The sequence below is a fragment of the Nuphar pumila genome, chromosome 1, assembly GCF_984573655.1.
Source record: "Nuphar pumila chromosome 1, dmNupPumi1.hap1.1, whole genome shotgun sequence".
Classification (NCBI taxonomy): domain Eukaryota; kingdom Viridiplantae; phylum Streptophyta; class Magnoliopsida; order Nymphaeales; family Nymphaeaceae; genus Nuphar; species Nuphar pumila.
In genome coordinates, this window is record NC_143249.1 from 3,128,403 (window position 1) to 3,149,647 (window position 21,245).

General features: G+C 38.8%; 1 protein-coding gene across 1 annotated transcript; it reads left to right on the forward strand.

The window, feature by feature from the left end:
• The first annotated feature begins 1,944 nt into the window (after positions 1-1,944).
• On the forward strand, positions 1,945-20,377 carry PDE327 (FAD/NAD(P)-binding oxidoreductase family protein). The gene is made up of 13 exons (XM_089995640.1): positions 1,945-2,310; positions 2,435-2,497; positions 13,646-14,089; positions 14,874-14,945; positions 16,066-16,191; positions 16,326-16,538; positions 16,809-16,856; positions 17,710-17,871; positions 17,944-18,105; positions 18,183-18,276; positions 18,349-18,467; positions 18,573-18,617; positions 19,873-20,377. The coding sequence occupies exons 1-13, from the start codon at positions 1,945-1,947 to the stop codon at positions 20,107-20,109; spliced, it is 2,151 nt and encodes a 716-aa protein (XP_089851766.1). The 3' UTR covers positions 20,110-20,377.
• The last annotated feature ends 868 nt before the right edge of the window (positions 20,378-21,245 follow it).

Here is a 21,245-nt window from a genome sequence, read left to right on the forward strand (position 1 = left end):
CCAAACCCGATACCATACTTAAAAATCTGGTCCAAGTCTGATTTCACCTGGGTCTGGGTCTGGGTCTGAACCAAACCCGACCGTTGACACCCCTATTCAAAATGCACCTAAACGGTAATTTTCAATTGACTACGGCCTAAATATTATATCCAACAAAGTTTTCTCAAATTTAAAGTACTTCCCAAACCTGAGTTAAGCAAATATCCTCACAAGTTAACCTCCATTCAACCGATGCACCAAGAGGACCGGTTTACCATACACAATAACTAAAAATCCCTAGTTTAATTCAAGCCTTTAAGTTTTCTTTGTTCTAACTTCTTTGTCTCAAACTACAAAACAACAACAACAACAATTACGCCTTCATCCCAAAACAATTGGGTTGGGCAATATGAACAAAAAAAGAAAATCATTATGGGTCCTCCACATGAATCCTTCTCCTCCAATCATTTCTATCCAATGCCATATCCTCGGTGAGGTTCAAAGCATTCATATCCTTTCCTATCATCTTCATCCAAGTCTTCTTAAGCCTACCCCGACCTCTTTTAACTAATATATTTTGCCATTTCTCCATCCTTTTAACTGGAGCATCATTAGGCTCTCGCCGAATATGCCCAAACCACCGTAAACGATTTTCTCTCATCTTATTTTCAATGGATGCAACGCCTACCTTGAGAAATAAAAGCTAATAGTGGTCATTAAGCCAGACAGCTGGCTAGAGTAGGGATGGCAGTGGACCGGATTTTCTCAAATTTAAATGGCGTGTCATTGTGAGTTTCTCATAGGTTTTTTCAGTCCACATATTTTACGTAGCAAATGCAATGGTACCTGGATTTAGGAAGCTGTGGCATAGGGCATGATTGTTTTAACACAGGTAAGAAATTAGAAGCTGAGAAAGTAGATCACAACTTTTACTTTTTCATATTCCACTAACCTTGGGAAAGTATGGTGATTGGGATTTACAATCACAGGAACCAAAAATCTCAGGGCATAGCAAACATGCTCATAGGGTATAACTGAGTGAAACAATGTCTTAGTGATCAAATCTATGTCACATGAAATATAAATAAATAAATAAATATCTGTCCTTGTGTGTGTGCTTTATGAGCTATTCAGCTTTAAAAATAAATCATAAAGAGCGAATTTGTTTTTATTTGTTTGTGTATATAAATATGGTTCTAGTTGTTTTTTTGGGATATGCTTGGCAAGAATTTAGGCTGTATCAAAGTAATTTATAATACAAGAAAACTATATATATATGTGTGTGTGTGTGTGTTTGATTTAATGGTAGGAGGGTGCTGGCAATTTTAAGTTTTTCTTTTTAATATCTAACTTTACATATGTGATCTGCATGGTCTACTAAGTAGGAATACAGTTTTGGATAATTTGACTGTGACATGTGAGCAGGTCTGCATAAGATTTTAGAAATCAATAACTGATAAATTTCATATAATCAAAGGCCCATAAAACCATAAAAATCTCAATCCAACTGTTGATTCATAGCAAATAAAACATGTTGAACACCTATGTGGGATCAAATATAGCATAAAAAAAAAGGATGGAATTTTCATTCGATCTTTTTCAAATATTTAATGTTAAAACGCGTTAGGGTCGCCTCTTTCTGGGATGAGCTGAGCTTGAGCTCGGTTCAACTAAACATGAATATGAGCCCCAGTCACGAGCTTGTCCACTAGAACATGCCCCGTTCAGTTCGTTCCGCCCATTTACCAGCCTTAAGGTCTATGAGGCTAAAAGCTCATTGACTGAATCCAAGACCTAAAGGTGGGTTGGGCGTGGCTCATGAATCATGACCAGGTTCACGGGTCTTGTTGGTTCGGTTCTTAGTATCGAATAACATAGGATCCGATCCGTTCTACCCCTTTCCCGCGTTCGGCCTACACCCTATAAATACCCGCCAAGGCACGAGCTTTGCTCGAAACCTTATCCATGGCCGCGAATTATTCATTCCTCTATCTCCCTCTCCCAAATTTCAAGGGTTTCTCAAAGATCTCTAAATCGAAGCACCCGTCGTCGTCTCCATCGCTATCTCTACCTCCTTCTTCTTCGTCGTCGTTGTCTTCGTGGAGAATTCTCTGCGCGAAGCGCTCTGTAAGAAGGGGGAAGCAGAGGTACCCCTCGGAGAAGAAGAAGCTAGAGAGGAAATTCAAAACCTTAACGACCGTGGAGAACAAAGAAGATGGTTATTGGAGATTCTACAAATTGGGGGTTCCCTTGGAGAAGGACCCCGGGAAGGACCACGTCAGCGTCTCCGACGGCCTCCTCGAAGCCGTCGCTAAGGTTCTGAAGTTCCCGGTAATTGAATCACCAGCTCCGTAGTTCACTCGTTTTCATTTCGTTATGTTTTTTCCCTCATACTTGAGATAAATTGATCGATATATGCTCCTGATTTCATGCCCTAATATGCTTCTTGTTGAAGGTTGCTTCGTTGTTGCCCCACGAGGCGTTCTCCGTCGTCCGGAAATCATTCGATTCCAGAAAGGTTAGTTCATGTCGGTATTTCAGATCTGGAATGTTCTTGTTTTTCATTTTCATCTCAAGATCTGCTGCAAGAAAGAACAACGTTATCGTTATTAGGATGATTAAGTTAGACATTTGTTAGCATTACTCTTAGGGATGGCAGTGGACCGGGGTTAAACGGACCCATCTCTCTTTCTAATCCTTTCTCTCACGAGCGGTTAGAGCTCTCATTTCTTTTCTCCTTCCTCTAATGGTGGAAGGTGTCACGATTTGTAAAAGGTGGAGTGCCACGATTTATATGCAGCCCCTTGTTTCCACGTTAAGATTTGTAAGTGGTGCAGCGTCAAGATTTATACACAGCCCCTTTGTTTCCACGTTACTATTTGCAACAAGGAATACACACCCATTTACGTGGTTCAGCAACTATGCCTACATCCACGGAACCTCAACTGATATACTTTTTCCACACCTCGATGGTTACAAGAGCCTAATATATATTGGGATTTCAGCCAACTTAAACAGGCAACAGTTGGCTGAAGATAGACCCAATCCTACCTTAATCGATGACAGAAAAGGTAAGGAAGAACAAAAATCTACACTTGCTAAAAAAGGGAAGGATGTTTATCCATGCAATGACATTCTCCCCCTCAAGTTGGTGCGCAGATATCCATCAAACCCAACTTGCAACTCAGCCTGTGATGGGATTCTCGATCTAGAGACTTAGTGAAAATGTTGGCTAATTGATCTTTGCTTCCAACATATGATGTATATATCTCTTTAGCTTGAAATTGAATTTTTTCTCTCACGAAGTAAGAGTCAACTTCAATATGTTTGGTTCTCTCATAGAAAACCGGATTGACTCTAATATACATAGCAGCCATGTTGTCACATTTGAGTTTCATGGGTTGGGCCAGGGATATAACCATATCTAGCAAAAGAGTCTTAATCCAAATGAGCTCGAACGTGCATGCAGCCATGACGCGATATTCTGCTTCAGCACTAGATCTGGCAACAATCGATTGTTTTTTGCTCTTCCAAGATACAAGGTTACCTCCAACAAAGGAACAGAAACCTGTCGTTGACCTTTTATCGTTAGGGTATCCTGCCCAGTCGGCGTCTGTGAATCCTACTATGTCCAGGTTTTCATTTCTCTTCATGAGAATCCCCTTGCCTGGGCTTCCTTTAAGATATCCAAGGATTCTATGCGCATCTTCAACATGAACAAACCGTGGTTCGTGCATGAATTGACTGATAACACTCACAACATAAGTAATATATGGACGAGTAAAGGTAAGATATATTAACTTTCCCACAAGTCTCTGAAAACTTTCGAAGTTGACAACAATATCTCCTTCATTTTTCTTTAGTTTGCAATTGGTTTCAAGAGGAGTTTCAACAACCTTAGCTCCAATTACTCCAGTATCTTTAAGAAGATCTAGAGTGTACTTTCGCTAGCACAGAAAAAGACCTTTGCTTGAATGTGTGACTTCAATACCAAGGAAATACTTTAACTTTCCAAGATCTTTGATTTAAAATTTAGCGTGCAGGATTTCTTTGGTTTTCTGCATCATAGCCTTATCGTCACCTGTCAGAATTATATCATCAACATATACAAGTAAAATGACCTTGTCTAGGGATGAACAATGCACAAACATGGTGTAGTCAGAAGTACTGCGTCTGAAATCGATACTGATAAGAGTTTCTCTGAGTTTTGCAAACCAGGCTCGAGGAGCTTGTTTGAGGCCATAAATGGACTTTTGGAGTTTGCACACTTTACCAAGACCGCAATTGTATCCGGGTGGAAGATCCATGTACACTTCTTCTTCTAACTCACCATGAAGGAAGGCATGCTTTACGTCCAATTGGAAGATGCCCCCCTGTTTATTAGTAGCAACAGACAGAAGAATACAAATGGAATTCATTTTTGCAACAGGTGCAAATTTTTCAGTGAAATCGATACCTTCTTTCTGAGTATATCCTTTTGCGACCAATCTAGCTTTGTATCTTTCCACAAATCCGTCACTATTGTATTTGATTTTGTATACCCAACGACATCCCACTGTTTTCTTCCCTTGAGGAAGCTCAACTAAGGTCCATGTATTATTTTTGAGCAATGCTTTAAATTCATCGTCCATGGCCAATTTCCACTACGAGTCTTTATAAGCTTCTTTGAAGCTTGTTGGTTCACGGTTAGGAACGATATAACACAAATAATTTTGACAGGTCCAATTGGTGTTCTATAGAATGAACTATTCAGGTTTCAGAGGTGCAATAGGAATAATAGTCTCTCAGTCTAACAGGTGGTCTAGTGGAACGAGATGACTTCCTGATATTACAGTTCTCTTGAACCGGGTTGGTTATGGACTGACTTGGGTTGGAAGTAGCATCAGAGGCTGTAAGACGGGAATTTGAATCAGATGGATCAGATTCAAGAATAACATCCAACGAATTATTTAGGCTACACAGGTCATAAAGGTTTTCAGGAACTGGTAAAATGGGTTCTGGTAGGAAACTTGGATTCTCCCATTCGTTGGGATACTAAAAATAAGGTTCGTTTTAAAAAAACCTTACATCTCTTGATACGTACAATTTTTTTAAAATAGGGTCAAAACATTTGAAACCCTTCTCCGACGAGGAGTATCCAACGAAAACACATTTGACAGCTCTTTTCTCAAGTTTGTTTCGAAATTTTTCTTGGATATGAACGAAACATTTGCAGCGAAAGACTTTTAGATGATTGATGGAAATTTTTTTGTTTCTCAACTTTTTCATGGGAATTTCATTTCCCAAGCTAGAACTTGGAACCCAATTTATGATATAACCATGTGAAACATGAGTGACCTAGCAACATTGAGTAAATGTTGATTTTTCATTTCGGCGACTCCATTTTGCTGTGGAGTTTCCACGCACGTGGTTTGAGGCATTATCCGTTGTTGCTTCAGGAATTTGTCAAGAACTTCATTAATATATTCTCCTCCATTATTAGATCTTAGAAGTTTAATCTTGTGTTCATATTGAGTAAGCACAAGGTTATAAAAATTCTTAAAGACTTTGGCCACCTCACTTTTATGTTTAAGGAAATATACCTAGGTAACTCAAGACTTGTCCTCAATGAAGGTGACATAGTATTTGAATCCAAACACAGAGTCTACAGGGGTGAGACCCCACACATCAGAATGAATTAATTCAAAAAATTCATTACTTCTAGAAGACGAGTTTTGAAAAGGAAGCCGAGAGGCTTTAGCAAATTCACAGGCATCACAAGATAAGCCATCATTATTCAATTCTGATAATACTAACTTAATGATTTTTTCAGAAGCATGTCCAAGACGAGAGTGCCGGAGACGGTATGTATTACTTGAATGATCGCAGCACAGGAGAGTCTGTTGCGGAGGACTGAAAAAATATAGTCCATCACGTTCAACCCCTCTACCAATCATCTTCTTCGTTTTCCTGTCCTGAAACATTACATCCTTTGAAGAAAAAATAGCCAAGCAGTCATAAGCTTTTGTGATCTTACTCACAGATATGAGATTAGTTGCAAGTTTAGGAACCACAAGAACTTTAGATTCAAGGTCTTGATTGAATTTCACATTTTTTGTGCCTGTGACAATCATGATAGATCCATCGGCCGTGTAGACAGGTTTTTTAGAACAAATCACGTCGTCATCACGGTTTGTCATGTGGTCATAGGCCCCTGAATCAATAATCCACTCATTTTCTATCAAGCATGAGAGAAGAGCATGAGTTTTACCTTGTTGGTCAGCAGACGCCTCTTTGATGGGAGAGGTAGACACTAAATTTGTCAGTCATTTGTTGAAAGAATTGGGTGAGATCATCCTTGGTGACGAAGTTTGCCGAATCTTGTTTTGCACCTGTCTCTTTGTCACGACTAGGGTGACCCACAAGATCCCAACACCGATCTTTGGAATGTCCCAACTTTTTACAATAAGAGCACTTAAGTTTTAACTTAGCTTTGGATCGATCTTGAGGAAGACAGTTTGATGTCTCACTTAAAGTCTGATTTTTCTTATGACTTGTCATTATGACTTGGATTCATGACCTTTCTGCGGGTTTCTTCATGTTGGATCATGGCGCAAACAACATTGTATGATGGTAAAGGAGTTGTCATCAAAATCTGACTTCGAAGATTTTCATAGTAAGGACCAAGACCTGCGAGAACTTTAAAAACCTTATCTTCCTTAAATATTTTTTTATTCTCAAGGATGTCACCGGTAGGAGGACGATATTGGTGCAGTTCATCCCACATCCCTCTAAGTGTTCCAATGTACACACTAAAGGGCTTGCCATTGCGGGTATATTTAGAGATTTCTAGTTGAAGTTCGTATACCCTCGCAAGATTAAATTGCTCGCCATAAATTTTTTTAACCGCATCCCAGATTTCCTTTGCGGTGTTTATAAACAAGAAACTCCTGGCTATGGTTGGGTCCATCGAATTTAACATCCAGCTCATAACCATGTCATTCTCGGATTCCCACTTCTCATAGGTAGGATCTGAGACCTCCGACTTCACATTTTTTTCAGTGATATATCCTAATTTAGATCTACCACTGAGAAAAAATTTAATAGTGTAGAAAATGAACCGAGACCTAGAGAGAGAAGAGATAGAGATAGAGAGAGAGAAAGAGATAGAGATAGAGAGAGAGAGAGAGAGAGAGAGAGAGAGACGACTGCACAGAAAAAACTCAGAGCTGCTTATCGATATTAGGGCCTCTCTCTATGTTAAATAGAGAGAGGCTTAAAAGCATAATTACAATAAAGCCCCAATTATAAAAACAAAAATACAAATAGCATCTTACTATAAAATAACTTTACTTAAAACCACCTATTCTCAACACTCCTCCTCAAGCTGGAGCATAGATATCAATCATGCTCAGCTTGTCACAACATTTTGAAAATTTTGGTCTGGCAAGAGGTTTTGTGAACATATCTGCAACTTGGTCTTCCGGCTTTAGATATTTGGTAGTGATATGACCCGCTTGAACCATATCCCTTACATAGTGGCAATCAACCTCAATGTGCTTTGTTCTCTCATGAAATACAGGATTGTTTGCTATATATGTTGCAGCTTTGTTATCGCACATCATGGTCATGGGAGAGGAAACCTTCACTTGAAGATCAAGAAGAACAGTACGAACCCACATCAATTCAGCAGCTGTTTGGGCCATAGCTCGATATTCTGATTCTGCACTCGACCTAGAAACCACATTTTGCTTCTTACTTCTCCAAGAGATCAAGTTGTCTCCCAGGAACACACAAAATCCTGTGGTAGATTTTCTATCTACTACAGATCCTGCATAGTCAGCATCAGAATAGGCCACTATATCCAGAGTTCCACCTTTCTGGAACAATAACCCCTTTCCAGGAGAAGATTTTAGATATCTGAGAATCATAATAGCTGCATTCCAGTGTACCTCAGTTGGTTTGTCCATAAACTGACTGACTTTACTTACTGCTAAAGCAATATCCGGCCTGGTCACAGTTACATACAATAGTTTCCCAACTAGGGAGCGATAGCTTTTGCTATCAACCAGTTTTGACCCTTCTTCAAACAACTGAACTTTATGGTCCATAGGAATATTTGCTGGTTTAGCTCCCAACATTCCTGTTTCCTTTAATAAGTCAAGAACATACTTTCGTTGAGACAAAACCATCCCTTCACGGCTCCTGGCAACTTCTATACCCAGAAAATACCTGAGTGAACCAAGGTCTTTTGTAACAAAGTGTTTTTGAAGATGAGCCTTTGTGGCTTCAATAGCTTTCACATCATCACCTGTAAGAATGATGTCATCCACATATACCACCATAACAACTATGCCAGAGCTAGTTTTCTTTATGAATAGTGTATGATTTGCTGCTGACCTATTAAAGCCAAAACATGACATTACTTCAAACAGCTTCTGAAATCATGCACGAGGACTTTGTTTCAAGCCATAAATTGCCTTTTTCAATCTACACACCTTCTGACACTCCCTCTCAACCTCGAATCCCGGAGGTTGTTGCATGTAAACAGTCTCAGATAAGTCCACATATAGAAATGCATTTTTCACATCTAATTGGTACAGGCTCCACCCATGCTGAACAACTATTGAGAGAACAAGACGAATGGTACCCATCCGTGCAATAGGAGAAAAAGTTTCAAAGAAATCAATACCATATGTCTGAGTATACCCTTTGGCTACTAATCTGGCCTTGTACCGTTCAATTAAACCATCAGATTTGTACTTTATCGTATATACCCATTTACATCCAACAATGTCAGCATCTGCTGGGGAATCAACTAGATCCCAAGTATGCTGAGATATTAAGACATCCATTTCTTCTTGCATAGCCAGCTTCCAGCGAGTATCAAGCTCTGCCTGCTGATAGTTCAGAGGAATAATTTCAGCAGATAAAGTTGAAATAAAAGATTTCATCTGATTTCCAATTTTGGCTTCGGAGACAAAATGAGATATGGGATATAAGGTACATTGTCTTGTCCCCTTGCGTAGAGCAATCAGCCTGTTATCATCATCATGAAGATCATTATTTTCAGTAGAACTTACCTCAGGGGAATAAGAAGATGGAGGCACTTGCAGAGGTGGATCTCTACGCACATATACCAATGGGGGATTATGATATCTGGAAGATGATGAAGTGTGGTTCTAGAATGAGGGCACGGATTCCAAGGGAAAAGGAGGTATAGGTAATGGACAAGACTCAGCTGGATCAACCTGCAGCGGGGAACCGGTATTAGAGTAATATGGAGTGGATTCCAAGAAAGATACATCCGCACTGACATACTCTCGGCGAGAAATAAGATCATAACATCGATATCCCTTTTGATTTTTGGGATAACCTATAAATATGCATTTTGTAGCTTGCGCAGCTAATTTTTCACGGTCAGGGCCAAGTTTGTGTACAAAACAAACACATCCAAACACTTTGGGCGAGAGGGAGAAGAGAGGGGTATTGGGTTTTAGGATATGAATTGGAATTTGATCACCCACAGAAGAGGAGGGCATGCGGTTGATCAGATAGCAAGCAATTGTAATTGCATCTCCCCAGTATGCTGCAGGAACATTTGATTGAATCATAATGGTCCTGGCAACATCAAGTAGGTGACGATGTTTTCGCTCAGCCACCCCATTTTGTTGAGATGAATAAGCACAGGAAGTTTGGGGTTGGATGCCATTATCTTGGTAAAATTGTAATAGACCTTTTGATTTAAACTCGAGAGCATTGTCAGTGCGAACAATCTTGACAGTAGATTCAAACTGAGTTTTTATTTCAAAAATTAAAGATTTGATAATATTTGGAACATCAGATCGTTCCTTTATTAAAAACACCCATGATAACTTAGAGAAATCATCAACAATAACTAAATAGTATCGACACTGAGTCCTAGTAGGAATCTTACTAGGACCCCATACATCTGCATGAAGAAGTTCAAAGACTTTATTACTAGACTGACTCTGACTCGAAGGAAACGAACTTCGATGATGCTTGCCCAGCTGACATGCTTCACACTGAAATGATGTGGTGGAGGGAATCTGAGGAAAGACCGAACGAAGCTTTGACAATGAAGGATGACCAAGACGACGATGCCACTGAATAGGACTAAATGAATGTTCCACTGCAGCATGAACAGTACCCATTGGATGATGTAAGTAGTAGATTCCATTTTCTTCATAGCCTCCACCAATCTTCTTCCCCGTCAGCAAATCCTGAAAATGACAGCCCATTGGATCAAATATTACTCTACAGTGTTGTTCTTTTACAAGGCAACTAACAGAAAGTAAACTTTGAGGAAATTTTGGAGCATGAAGAGCATTTTTCAACTGTAATGAGGAGGATATAGAAATATTTCCCTGACCAACAACCGGGGAGGTACTCCCATCGGCTAATGAGACTCCAAGCTGAGCCTTAATATCCTTTAGATCTGAAAAAGCAAGGGAATTGCCACACAAATGTCTGGATGCACCATAATCAATAATCCACTTACGGTCAATCGGATGAAGAAGATTCCCTGTTGAATAGGCAACACCAGCAACAGGAGAGGTAGAACTCAAAGGACGAAGAGCTATCAGCTCATCATATTCAGCACGACTGAGAGTTATACTACTGTCACTTGCAGAGATATTTTCTTGTGCCTTTGTTGCCTCGAGAGTAGTAGTATTAGCTTTAGGAGCATATGACTTTGATGAAGAGGAGGTTGGTCGGCCATGCTTATCCCAACAACGATCTTCTAAATGTCTAGATTTTTCACAGAATGTACATTGAAGCTTTTCTCTGCCTCCCACACCTCGTCCACGACCTCGTCCTCTGATGTTCTGAAGATTTCCACGTCCATAACCAGATGAGACAACTAAGGCAGATGACTGAGTACCTGGCTGAGAATGTGGAAGAGATATCGCAAGTCTGCTTAGACGGTTATATGCCTCAGCAAGAGTAGGTACATCCGAACCAGTCAACATTTGGACTTTTGCAACAGAAAATTCTGAAGATAAACCTGTAAGAAACCTAGCAACCATAGTTTGTTCTTGATGATCTTTTTGTTTCGAACAACAGAGAGGTCTGTGAGCATTAAGTCTTTCAAAAGCAGCTTTTACTGAGGCATAGTACTGGGCCAAGGTTTGATCTCCCTGCTGTAAATTGTATATTTCCTGTTCGACTTGTAGGATACGACTCACATTAGTCTCTTGTGAGTATGTATCTCGAAGATTGTCCCACATCTGCTTGGCTGTATTATAATAAATTAAACCATCTTCAATATGGGGTTCAACACTATTCATAATCCATGACATAACTATGTCATTATCTTCATCCCAGGTAACATATTTTCCCACATTTTCAGTGGGTTCATCTTCCAACAAGATATGTTTTCTACGATGTCCAGATACCGACATCATAAATGTTCTGGACCACCTGGCATAGTTAGTTTCATTTAACCTTACAGTCGAGCCGTACGAAAATGGATTGGCAAATGCCTTATATTCTCCAATATGCTCCAATTTTGAATCACATTTCGAAGTTTCAGCCATACTTCTGGTTTTAAAAAAACTGGACAGTCTCCAAACTAAACAGGAAAAAACCGTGTGTTACACTCACACACCAACTGATATTCCAAGCAGCAGTTGTTCACTTACGAACAAAAAAAATCCCACGACAGTAGTGAGCACCAACCCACAAACAGAAAAGTAATTCAGCACGTCAGTGAATCACCACTAACATGACGTCTGCATATGCAGCAACATTTTTCATAACAGGGGCAGCTCCCCAGACATATACAGTTCGACAATGAGTCATTCATTTTTTTTTCTCACGAGCAACACCACTATGTGTTGGATGCTGCTAAAAAAAGTTAGCAGAAAGTCACCACCTGAAATCACAACATGTCCACAGCAACGATATCCAGATTATACCAACATCAATCAACCTCCCCACAACAACGATATCCAGAGTAGATTGTACCAACAACAATCAAACTCCCAACAACAACGATATCAATATCTCACACGACATGTTCAGTGTAAACTATGCCAACAGCAATCAAACTCCCAACAGGTAGTCACGAAACAATAAAAAACAAGGAGCTGCGAACCCACAGCAAGCATCCACGACTAGTAGCATGACCAGATCTGTCATCAGATCAAAAAAAAAATTTAATTTTCATCGCTGACCTGATTAGGTATTGATTTCTTTTACTCATGGGATAGGAGTTTGATCACGATCAAGATGTAATCACGATCAAGATGGCCTTCACTATCGACTGAGCCTTGATCACACTCGATCACATCGAGCTTTGATCACGCTCGATCAAAAAAAAATTCCACGTCACAGTCGATCACGCTCCCACGATCGGCTGAGCTTCGATCACGTTCCCACGTCACAGTCGATCACGCTCCCACGATCGGCTGTGCTCTGATACCATGTAGAAAATGAACCGAGACCTAGAGAGAGAGAGAGAGAGAGAGAGAGAGAGAGAGACGGCTGCACAGAAAAAACTCAAAACTGCTTATCGATATTAGGGCCTCTCTCTATGTTAAATAGAGAGAGGCTTAAAAGCATAATTACAATAAAGCCCCAATTATAAAAACAAAAATACAAATAGCATCTTACTATAAAATAACTTTACTTAAAACCACCTATTCTCAACAAATAGCTTTTGCCCAATTGAGGTAGTCGGTCCCAGAAAACAGCGAATTTGTGATTTTAAGCAAATGATGTTGTTCAGAACAACCAACCTTATTGTCGACTGAACTTCCCGAAGAGTTGATATTGTTGCCAGTCATAACGTCTCTGTTTTCTTCCATAAGAAACAACGATCACGATAAGTTCAGAGAACCTGCTCTGATACCATGTCACAATTTGTAAAAGGTGGAGTGCCACGATTCATACACAGCCCCTTGTTTTCACGTTACGATTTGTAAGTGGTGTAGCATCACGATTTATACACAGCCCCTTTGTTCCCACGTTACGATTTGCAACAAGAAAGACACACCTATTTACGTGGTTCAACAACTATGCCTACATCCACAGAACCTCAACTGATATCCTTTTTCCACACCTCAATGGTTACAAGAGCCTAATATATATAGGGATTTCAGCCAACTTAAACAGGCAACAGTTGGCTGAAGATAGACCCAATCCTACCTTAATCGATAACAAAAAAGGTAAGGATAACAGAAAATGTAAGGAAGAACAAAAATCTACACTTGCTAAAAAAGGGAAGGATGTTTATCCATGCGATGACAGAAGGTGGCAGGATCGGGGAAACAGAGCCCTACCCTGCCTTGTCCCTTTTGGAGCGAGGATGGAGGACATAAAACGGAGAATGAAAGGAGGATGGAGGTTAAAATCAAAAGCCTTGCAGCAATGGAGGGAAAATTTTTGAGACGGGGATGGGGTGGAGACCTTGTGCCGGCCCCCACCCCACCCCACCCCACCCCACCCGGGTCCACTGCCATCCCTAGTTACTCTGTTAAGTGTGAACCACTGAACCTTGTTTCAAGTTCCATTTCTTAATCACATGGAGCTATTATTTGATTGGGACTATTGGTTGATGGTTCCAGTTAGATGATTTTCAAGATATATTCTTGGTGCTATTTTATATCGTTGTGCTTGTCTGAAGTATCCCATTGATTTTTTTTTCGCACTTATTGTTCAGGTAATGAAGGAACCCAAGTTTATATACACTGTTGACATGGATACAAAGAAGCTACTGAGTTTGCAGCCTCGTGCCCATGACTTTGTCTCCCGGTTAGAGCCTAAAGTAGGGGTTGTAGAGCATTTGTCTACTGAAAAGGATACTGGTGACTTGATGAGCATCATAAATGATTATAGAACAACCCATGCTAGTGCTGTACCCGGGAATGGAACACAAGGTTCGCAGGCACATTTTTCCCGCAAGTTTCATGTTGAAACGAAACCAAGAATCGCTGTTGTGGGTAGTGGGCCCTCTGGCTTGTTTGCTTCTCTTGTTCTTGGGGAGCTCGGGGCTGAAGTTACTTTAATTGAAAGGGGTCAAGCAGTTGAGCAAAGAGGTCGTGATATTGGTGCTTTGGTTGTTCGACGGATTTTGCAACCAGAAAGCAATCTTTGCTTTGGGGAGGTATTTGTCTCCAGTCATTTATTTCACTGTTTAATCCTTTTTATTTTTTTTCCCGTGTGTTATCTCTTTTTCGCCTTTCATGATAATTTGCATGTTGTAAAGAGAGCAGTGTTATGTGAATATCATTCTAATATTCTACAATCCATGTATTTGTGTTTGCATTAAAATTTTAAGTTCCTCAAATGTGGATTATGATTATTAGAAGCCTACTTAGGACTAGCAAGCTCACATTGTCAAAAGTTCATTTTGAGCAGGAAGCTCATGTGCCTTTGCAGCACAACTTTTTGAGGACTTGCTCTTACTGCTTCCATTTCCCACTGTGATACCTGCTGTTGGCGTCCTACTTTCTGTATTGAGGAACCACTTTTCAATTTTTTTTTCTTGTAAACTATAAATGTTATAATCATTTTAGTAGCCCATAAGTGCTACAAAATGCATTATATCCATTATTCAACCTAATATTTTAAGCATATCTTTACTGATAGCATGATTCAATAACGTGCTCTTAGCTTTTATTACTGGCATGGATTCCTTTCTGCTTACATTTAACTCTAGTAGTGTGTCATGTGTGCCTTTCTTAGCAAGCAGCCCCATTCCTAACTTTTGGAAGTTGGTGATAGTAGTAAGATAAGCAGTTGTTGCATTTTTAATGGGACTTTATTTCTGTCCTTACCGGACAATGAAAAGTTTTTATAATTTTTTTACTTTAAAACAACACTCTTGCATTTTTCGTTATTATTTTGCATGATCAAGGATGATTTGTTATGGACTTAATGTATGGCAGGGTGGTGCAGGTACTTGGAGCGATGGGAAGTTGGTGACTAGGATTGGGAGGAACAGTGACAGCGTCCAGGCGGTGAGATTCAAGATCTTGTTCCAGTGGATCTTCTGTTTCCTTTGCTTTTGGGTGACATTATCAAGATGAGGTCCAATATATTGTGTGAAACCCTTGTGTGATACCACTGCACCCCTCTTTGCTTTTAGAAATTGATGATGATTGGCTTTATATAATAGCTTGTCTTCTGAACTTGTAGTTTGGTACAAATATGAAAGCAGTAATAAATCTACGTTGAAAGGCAACTCTTTCATTTGGAAAGATGTTGATGACAAAATCATCTTTTCTCATTCTATAAGCATTCTGTATTCGTGAAAAGCCAGCAGACTTTAATGTGATTGAAATTTATGTCACATGGATGCAGCTGTAGATACGGGGTCGTGACTGGTTTATAAAGTTTTCCAATATGACTAATATTCAAAGGAATACGGTCCGTCCGAAAAAGTGGTGTCCATGTGATATAGGGTTGAATCAATGAAAAGGTTTTTTTATCTCCCGGTTCTCTTTTGTCTTAACCAGAGATCGAATGATCTTCAACATTCATATAAAGTTCCAAAGAGGCCTCTTGTCATGCAAATAATGGACTCAGAAACATAGTCACAAATATCAGTCTTGGGCCTCTTGGCTATATCTTGGCAAGGCAATTTCTCATGATAATATAGTTTTAGTTGATAAATCTCAAGAAAATCTTGGAAAAATCTTGATTCTTAAAATTTTTTAAAAATATAAAAGAGCAGAAATAAATAAGAAAAGAACATGTTTAAATAATAAAGTATACATATAGTAAAAGGAATAAGTAAACATGCAAAAGAAAGAAGAAAAAACATGGTTAAGATGCAGAAAAGGAAAAAAAAGTAAAAGTAAATGATAATATCATGTTATTATTGTGATATTATCATGATATTAGCATGCTATTATCGCGCTATATATAAATTTTCAATATTTTCAAAATATTGTGACATTTTGCCTTCAATATTTTATCAATTTACAGCGATATTTGAAAATATCGCATATATATGTGACTGCTCAGAAATAATTTTCAGAAGAGCATGGAAATGACTTTTCTAGATTTGATTATAACGTTTCCAAATGTTTTTCTCTTTATTGTATGAGCTGGTTTAGACAAATCTTTTGCCTACAGGTAATGAAAACTTTAGTTCAGTTTGGTGCTCCTCCAAATATCTTAGTTGATGGAAAACCTCATTTGGGAACTGATCGGTTGATACCATTGCTCCGGAACTTTCGGCAACATCTGAAAAGCCTTGGGGTAGGCCACTACTTTGAGTTCTGCTTATTCCAGAACTTCTTTGACTTGCACATATGCAGAAATACAATGTTATTTTTGCCTTATTCTAGTGAGTGATCCACTGCTTTTACTATGGCATTATTTGACAATTGCAGGTTGATATCATGTTTGGAACCAGATTAGATAATCTGCTTGTTAATAGTTCACGTGTTGTGGGAGTCGAAGTCTCTGATGCAAGGTCTGATTTACATACCGGCAAAAGGAAACTGGAGTATGATGCTGTTGTTCTTGCAATTGGGCATTCAGCTCGGGATGTGTACCAAATGCTTCTTCAGCATAATGTTGGCCTCAAGCCAAAGGATTTTTCTGTGAGTCAACAAATCCAACCATCTATTTTCCTCTTACTCACCAGATTGAATCCAATTGTTCACAATTATTTTGCATAAATGTTTTTATGATACAAGCATGTTTATGTGTAATGACATGAGTCTTAACGTTCTGATGAAGACCCTCATTGCTCTGTGAGTGGCATTTGTAGAAAGTTTTCTGCATTTGCTGAGTTTTTGGTTGGTTAACTTGTAATATGGTTATTGTTTTGATATTAGTGACTCATGCTTAAAAATATTATTTGGAAACAGGTTGGTCTACGAATTGAGCACCCACAAGAACTAATAAACAGCTTACAGGTCAGGGTTATTCGTCCATCCTTTACTGATGAATTTGAATTCATCTTAGAACATGTTTCAGGATTTGCCTGCCTGTTCAATCTTATTCTTAGTGTCTCTTGTTAGAGTTTTCTGATTATTCAGGTGACCCTATTTGCTAAATGAATTGTCCTGTTTCAAGTGCACACTGCACACTGCACACACAAACATGCATACTTACATATATCAATACATAGTGTAGATGATAATATGTCTCATTCATTGTTTCATTACTGCTGCTATTTCCTCATGTACAGTTTAGTTATTTTATGCAAGTAATGGTATCACTTATAACTGCTAGAATTGGGGTGCCTGATCTTTAGTTCAAGAAATCTTTCTGCGTTCATCTAGAGATGATAACTCGTTCTCTTGCTTCTATTAACTTTACCTTGAGCATTGATGCCATCAGATAATTAAAAGGAAAGGAAAAAGGAATTTAGGAATTATGCTATCATCATTTTATGTCATTTTCCTCTGTACCTTCGCTTCTTCATGTGGAATTGTTTGGCACTTCAGCATTGGTGACTCTCAGACATTGCATTATTATGTCCTATTGCTGCTGCCTTTTGTTTCTTCATGTGAAATTGTTTGGCTCTTCAACACAGTGGTACTGTCAGACATTGCATTATTATGATTTGTTGCTGACGTACAATATTATTGAGATCCTGTACTGGTATTTGACCTATTCTGTTAGTGATGTTATGAAGTGATACATAAACAACTTTTTCCTTGGTTGATTGGCTAATAGTTCATATGTAAGGATCTGCTTTGTGGTGTTCTAAATAATTAATAGGAATTTCTTTGTAGTTTAGAATTGACTAATATCATTATACAGTATGCTGCGCTGGCTTCAGAAGTTCATAGAGGACGTGGAAGAGTACCAGTTGCTGATTACAAGCTAGTAAAATATGTTGGTGAAAATATTGTTGAAACAGCGAGTGAGTTGGTTGAAAGGAAGCGTAGTTGTTACTCATTCTGCATGTGTCCTGGTGGGCAGGTACATCCCCTTTACTCTTTTCCTCAACATTATTTTGTGTTTTTATGATAAAATGTAATGAAATGCCGGCAGGTTGTCCTCACCAGCACTGACCCATCAGAACTTTGTATCAATGGTATGTCATTTTCTAAGCGTGCATCCAGATGGGCAAATGCAGCTCTTGTTGTTACTGTCTCGCAGAAGGACTTTGTTGATCTTGGTTGTTATGGGCCTTTAGCTGGTGTTAAATTCCAGGTACTTTATGTCCACTCATGTTTAACTCTGCACGGAAATACAAATTCTTATCCATCATAAATTTTTTTTGTCAATAGAAAGAGTTTGAAAGAAAGGCAGCCACAATGGGAGGAGGGAATTTTGTTGTACCTGTTCAGACAGTTCCTGATTTCCTTAATAGCAGATTATCAGGTAATCTATTCAGATTAACATTCTGTTTTTCTTTCCTTGACCAACTTTTTTTTTTCTTTGGTCATGTTTCAGAAACCTCTTTACCACCATCAAGTTATCGTCTGGGAGTGAAGGCATCAAATCTCCATGAGTTGTTCCCTCCCCATATAACAGAAGCTTTGCAACAGTCAATAGTTCTGTTTGATGAAGAGGTTTTTGACATATCCTCTTCCTGAGTCAGCATGTTAAGCGGACCCTAGTTTTGTGTGAATCTTTGTTTTGACCTGTTTGTCTAAGTATGTCTAAAAATGTTTCAGATGCCTGGATTTATCACAAAGGATGCTCTTGTTCATGGGGTAGAGGTATTATAGCCAGCATAAACTTGTTACATAGTACATAATTTCATTCTCATAGTGTAACAGAAAATTTTCTCAACTACAATGATATTTTTAGATGTGAAGATGGTCACCAGAAAACCCGTATTGCTCCACTTATGATTTTTTTTATCATCAACAAAATTGAAGAATATATCAGTTTTATATCAATTTGTTCTTGCTACATGGCATGTTCAGTATAGAAGGATGCTATTTTTAGTCATGTTGCTATATTGTACTTCAATAAATGATCGAGATTTCTAAATACGAAAATCTTTATTTTGAATGCCTTGATTTTCTGCTTTCAAGCCTTTCACTCCTTGTTTGATAAGCATGCTGGAGGCTGTGGCCTCCTCCATTTTTCATTTCATGAGCCTTTCACCCCTTTTTTGATAAGCATGATGGAAGGTGTGGCCCCTTCATTTTTTCATTTCATGAAATTAAGAACAAATATTGTAAGAGATTGCAGTCCAGAATTTGGAAGCTGTTCTGGAGATTTCTGCTTCCAATTCATTGTAGTCTGCACCCTCTTCCTTCCAGCATCGCTCTAATAATGGCACAATTAGTGTGGATCTAACTTGATTGCTGCGACTTCCCCTGTTGTATCTCGTAACCTGGTCAGGATAAGATATTATCCTCTTATATGATCTGTTCCCTGATGCTAGATAATCTCCAAGGTGGTTTTGAAAGAAACTTTTGTTCCCTCGCCCACTTTCCATGATTAAAAAATAACAAAGGTCTTTCCCTGGAAAGATAGGATTCAAGGTTTAGGTAAAGGTCCTTTCACACAAATTGCCATCTTACATTTGGATGATAGTGTGAGATATAATGCACGTGCATTAGGGACATCCTGTCCGTATTTAGAACGCTTATGCATGATCATGAATTTATGAGAGGGCCAGTGCTATTCTATTAATAAGAAATGATGAACAAGATGCCAACAAAGGCTTGTAAAGGAACTTCCATTGGAGCAGTCTGTAGCCAACCTTTCTACAGCCTACTGGCCTATCTTTTGCTTCACGTTCTTGGATGACATTATATCATTGTTGTTGTTGTTGTGGTTGTGGTAATGGTGGTCTTTTATTTGTTGATGATTTCTGCTTAATTCGTTGGAAAATTTTATGTTTGCTGTTTCAAAAAATGTTGAGTGTAAATTGTGTTTGAATAGGTGATTTTTCTCATAATTGCATCATTCCTGTAATCTTTGATCAATATTCATGTTATATTCATCTAAATATTGCAGACTAGAACAAGTTCACCTGTTCAGATTCCACGATGCAGTGATACTTATGAGTGCTTGACATTGAAAGGGTTGTATCCAATTGGAGAAGGTGCTGGCTTTGCCGGTGGGATTGTTAGTGCTGCGGTGGATGGCATGTACTGTGGCTTTGCTGTTGCAAAGCATCATAATTTGTATGAGGGAGATATTGAGGCAATTCTTGGCAAAGTGCACAAGGAGACTGGATTCGTGAAGTACTAGGCCATTTTCTGCCCGATGTCATGATGTGAGGAATAGGAAGATTTTGGTTCAAACACCTTTTTACCATTCATCTTTTGGAAGAATGCCTACGCATCTCTCTCTCTCTCTCTCTCTCTCTCTCTCTCTCTCTCTCTCTCTCTCTCTCTCTCTCTCTCACAGCTGTTGATGTCCATGGGTTGTACTGGCTATTGAACAATCTTTTACAGCGGCTAACAAGTGTATGATTTCTAGAGTGATACTTGAGATTAAAATGCAAGTTGTGCTGAAATTACATCTTTAAGTTGCTTTGCGATACGGGGTGCCCTGCTGCTAGCCTTATTCATGCAGAATTTGGTGACTTAGATCTATTGCACTCTCTCAAGGTCGGGCTTTCTGTTATTATACAGAAAAGAAGAGAAGAATCCAATTTCTTGTCTGTCCACTTTCCATCACTTCTACATCAAAGTAAAATGTTCATTTGAATTCAATATGATTGATTAAGTTTACCCTTTGCAGATGTTAGAATGAGGGTTATATATGATATGTTTGTAATATGTATTACCTTATAGGGGTATTTTTATCTTTTTGACTTATAATTTTTGTAGTAGGCGTTGCCCAATAGGGGCTCTCACTCCCTTTGTGCTTATAAATATGGAGCTTAGACACCCTTATAATTCTATGCATTTTGTGTGCATTTGATCCTCAGTAAAGACTATTTTTTATATTATGTGTTCATTTCTCTAAGCTCATAAGTGGATAGTGTGCTTATGCTTTTGCCTCTTTGTATGGGTTTGTATTTTACTTTTGTTTGAGGTGCATGGAAAGTTAGTGATTTCATTACATGGTATCAAAGCCATTGGTTGAAGATCTTGTTTGTGTGAACATGAGTGTAAATCGTGTGACTGTGAGTTCGTGGTGTTCAAAGAATACTTTTGCTTCTATTTTATCTTCATTCTTTCTCCTCTCTCTCTCTCTATATATCTCTTTTTTGTAAAATAAAGAATGAACGAGTTGTTATTTTCATATCGCTGAGATGCGGATGCTTAGATGGATGTGTGGAAATACAATAAAAGATAAGATTCGGAACGAAGAGATACGTAAGAAGGTAGGTGTTGCACCCATTGAAAATAAGATGCGAGAGAATCGTTTACGGTGGT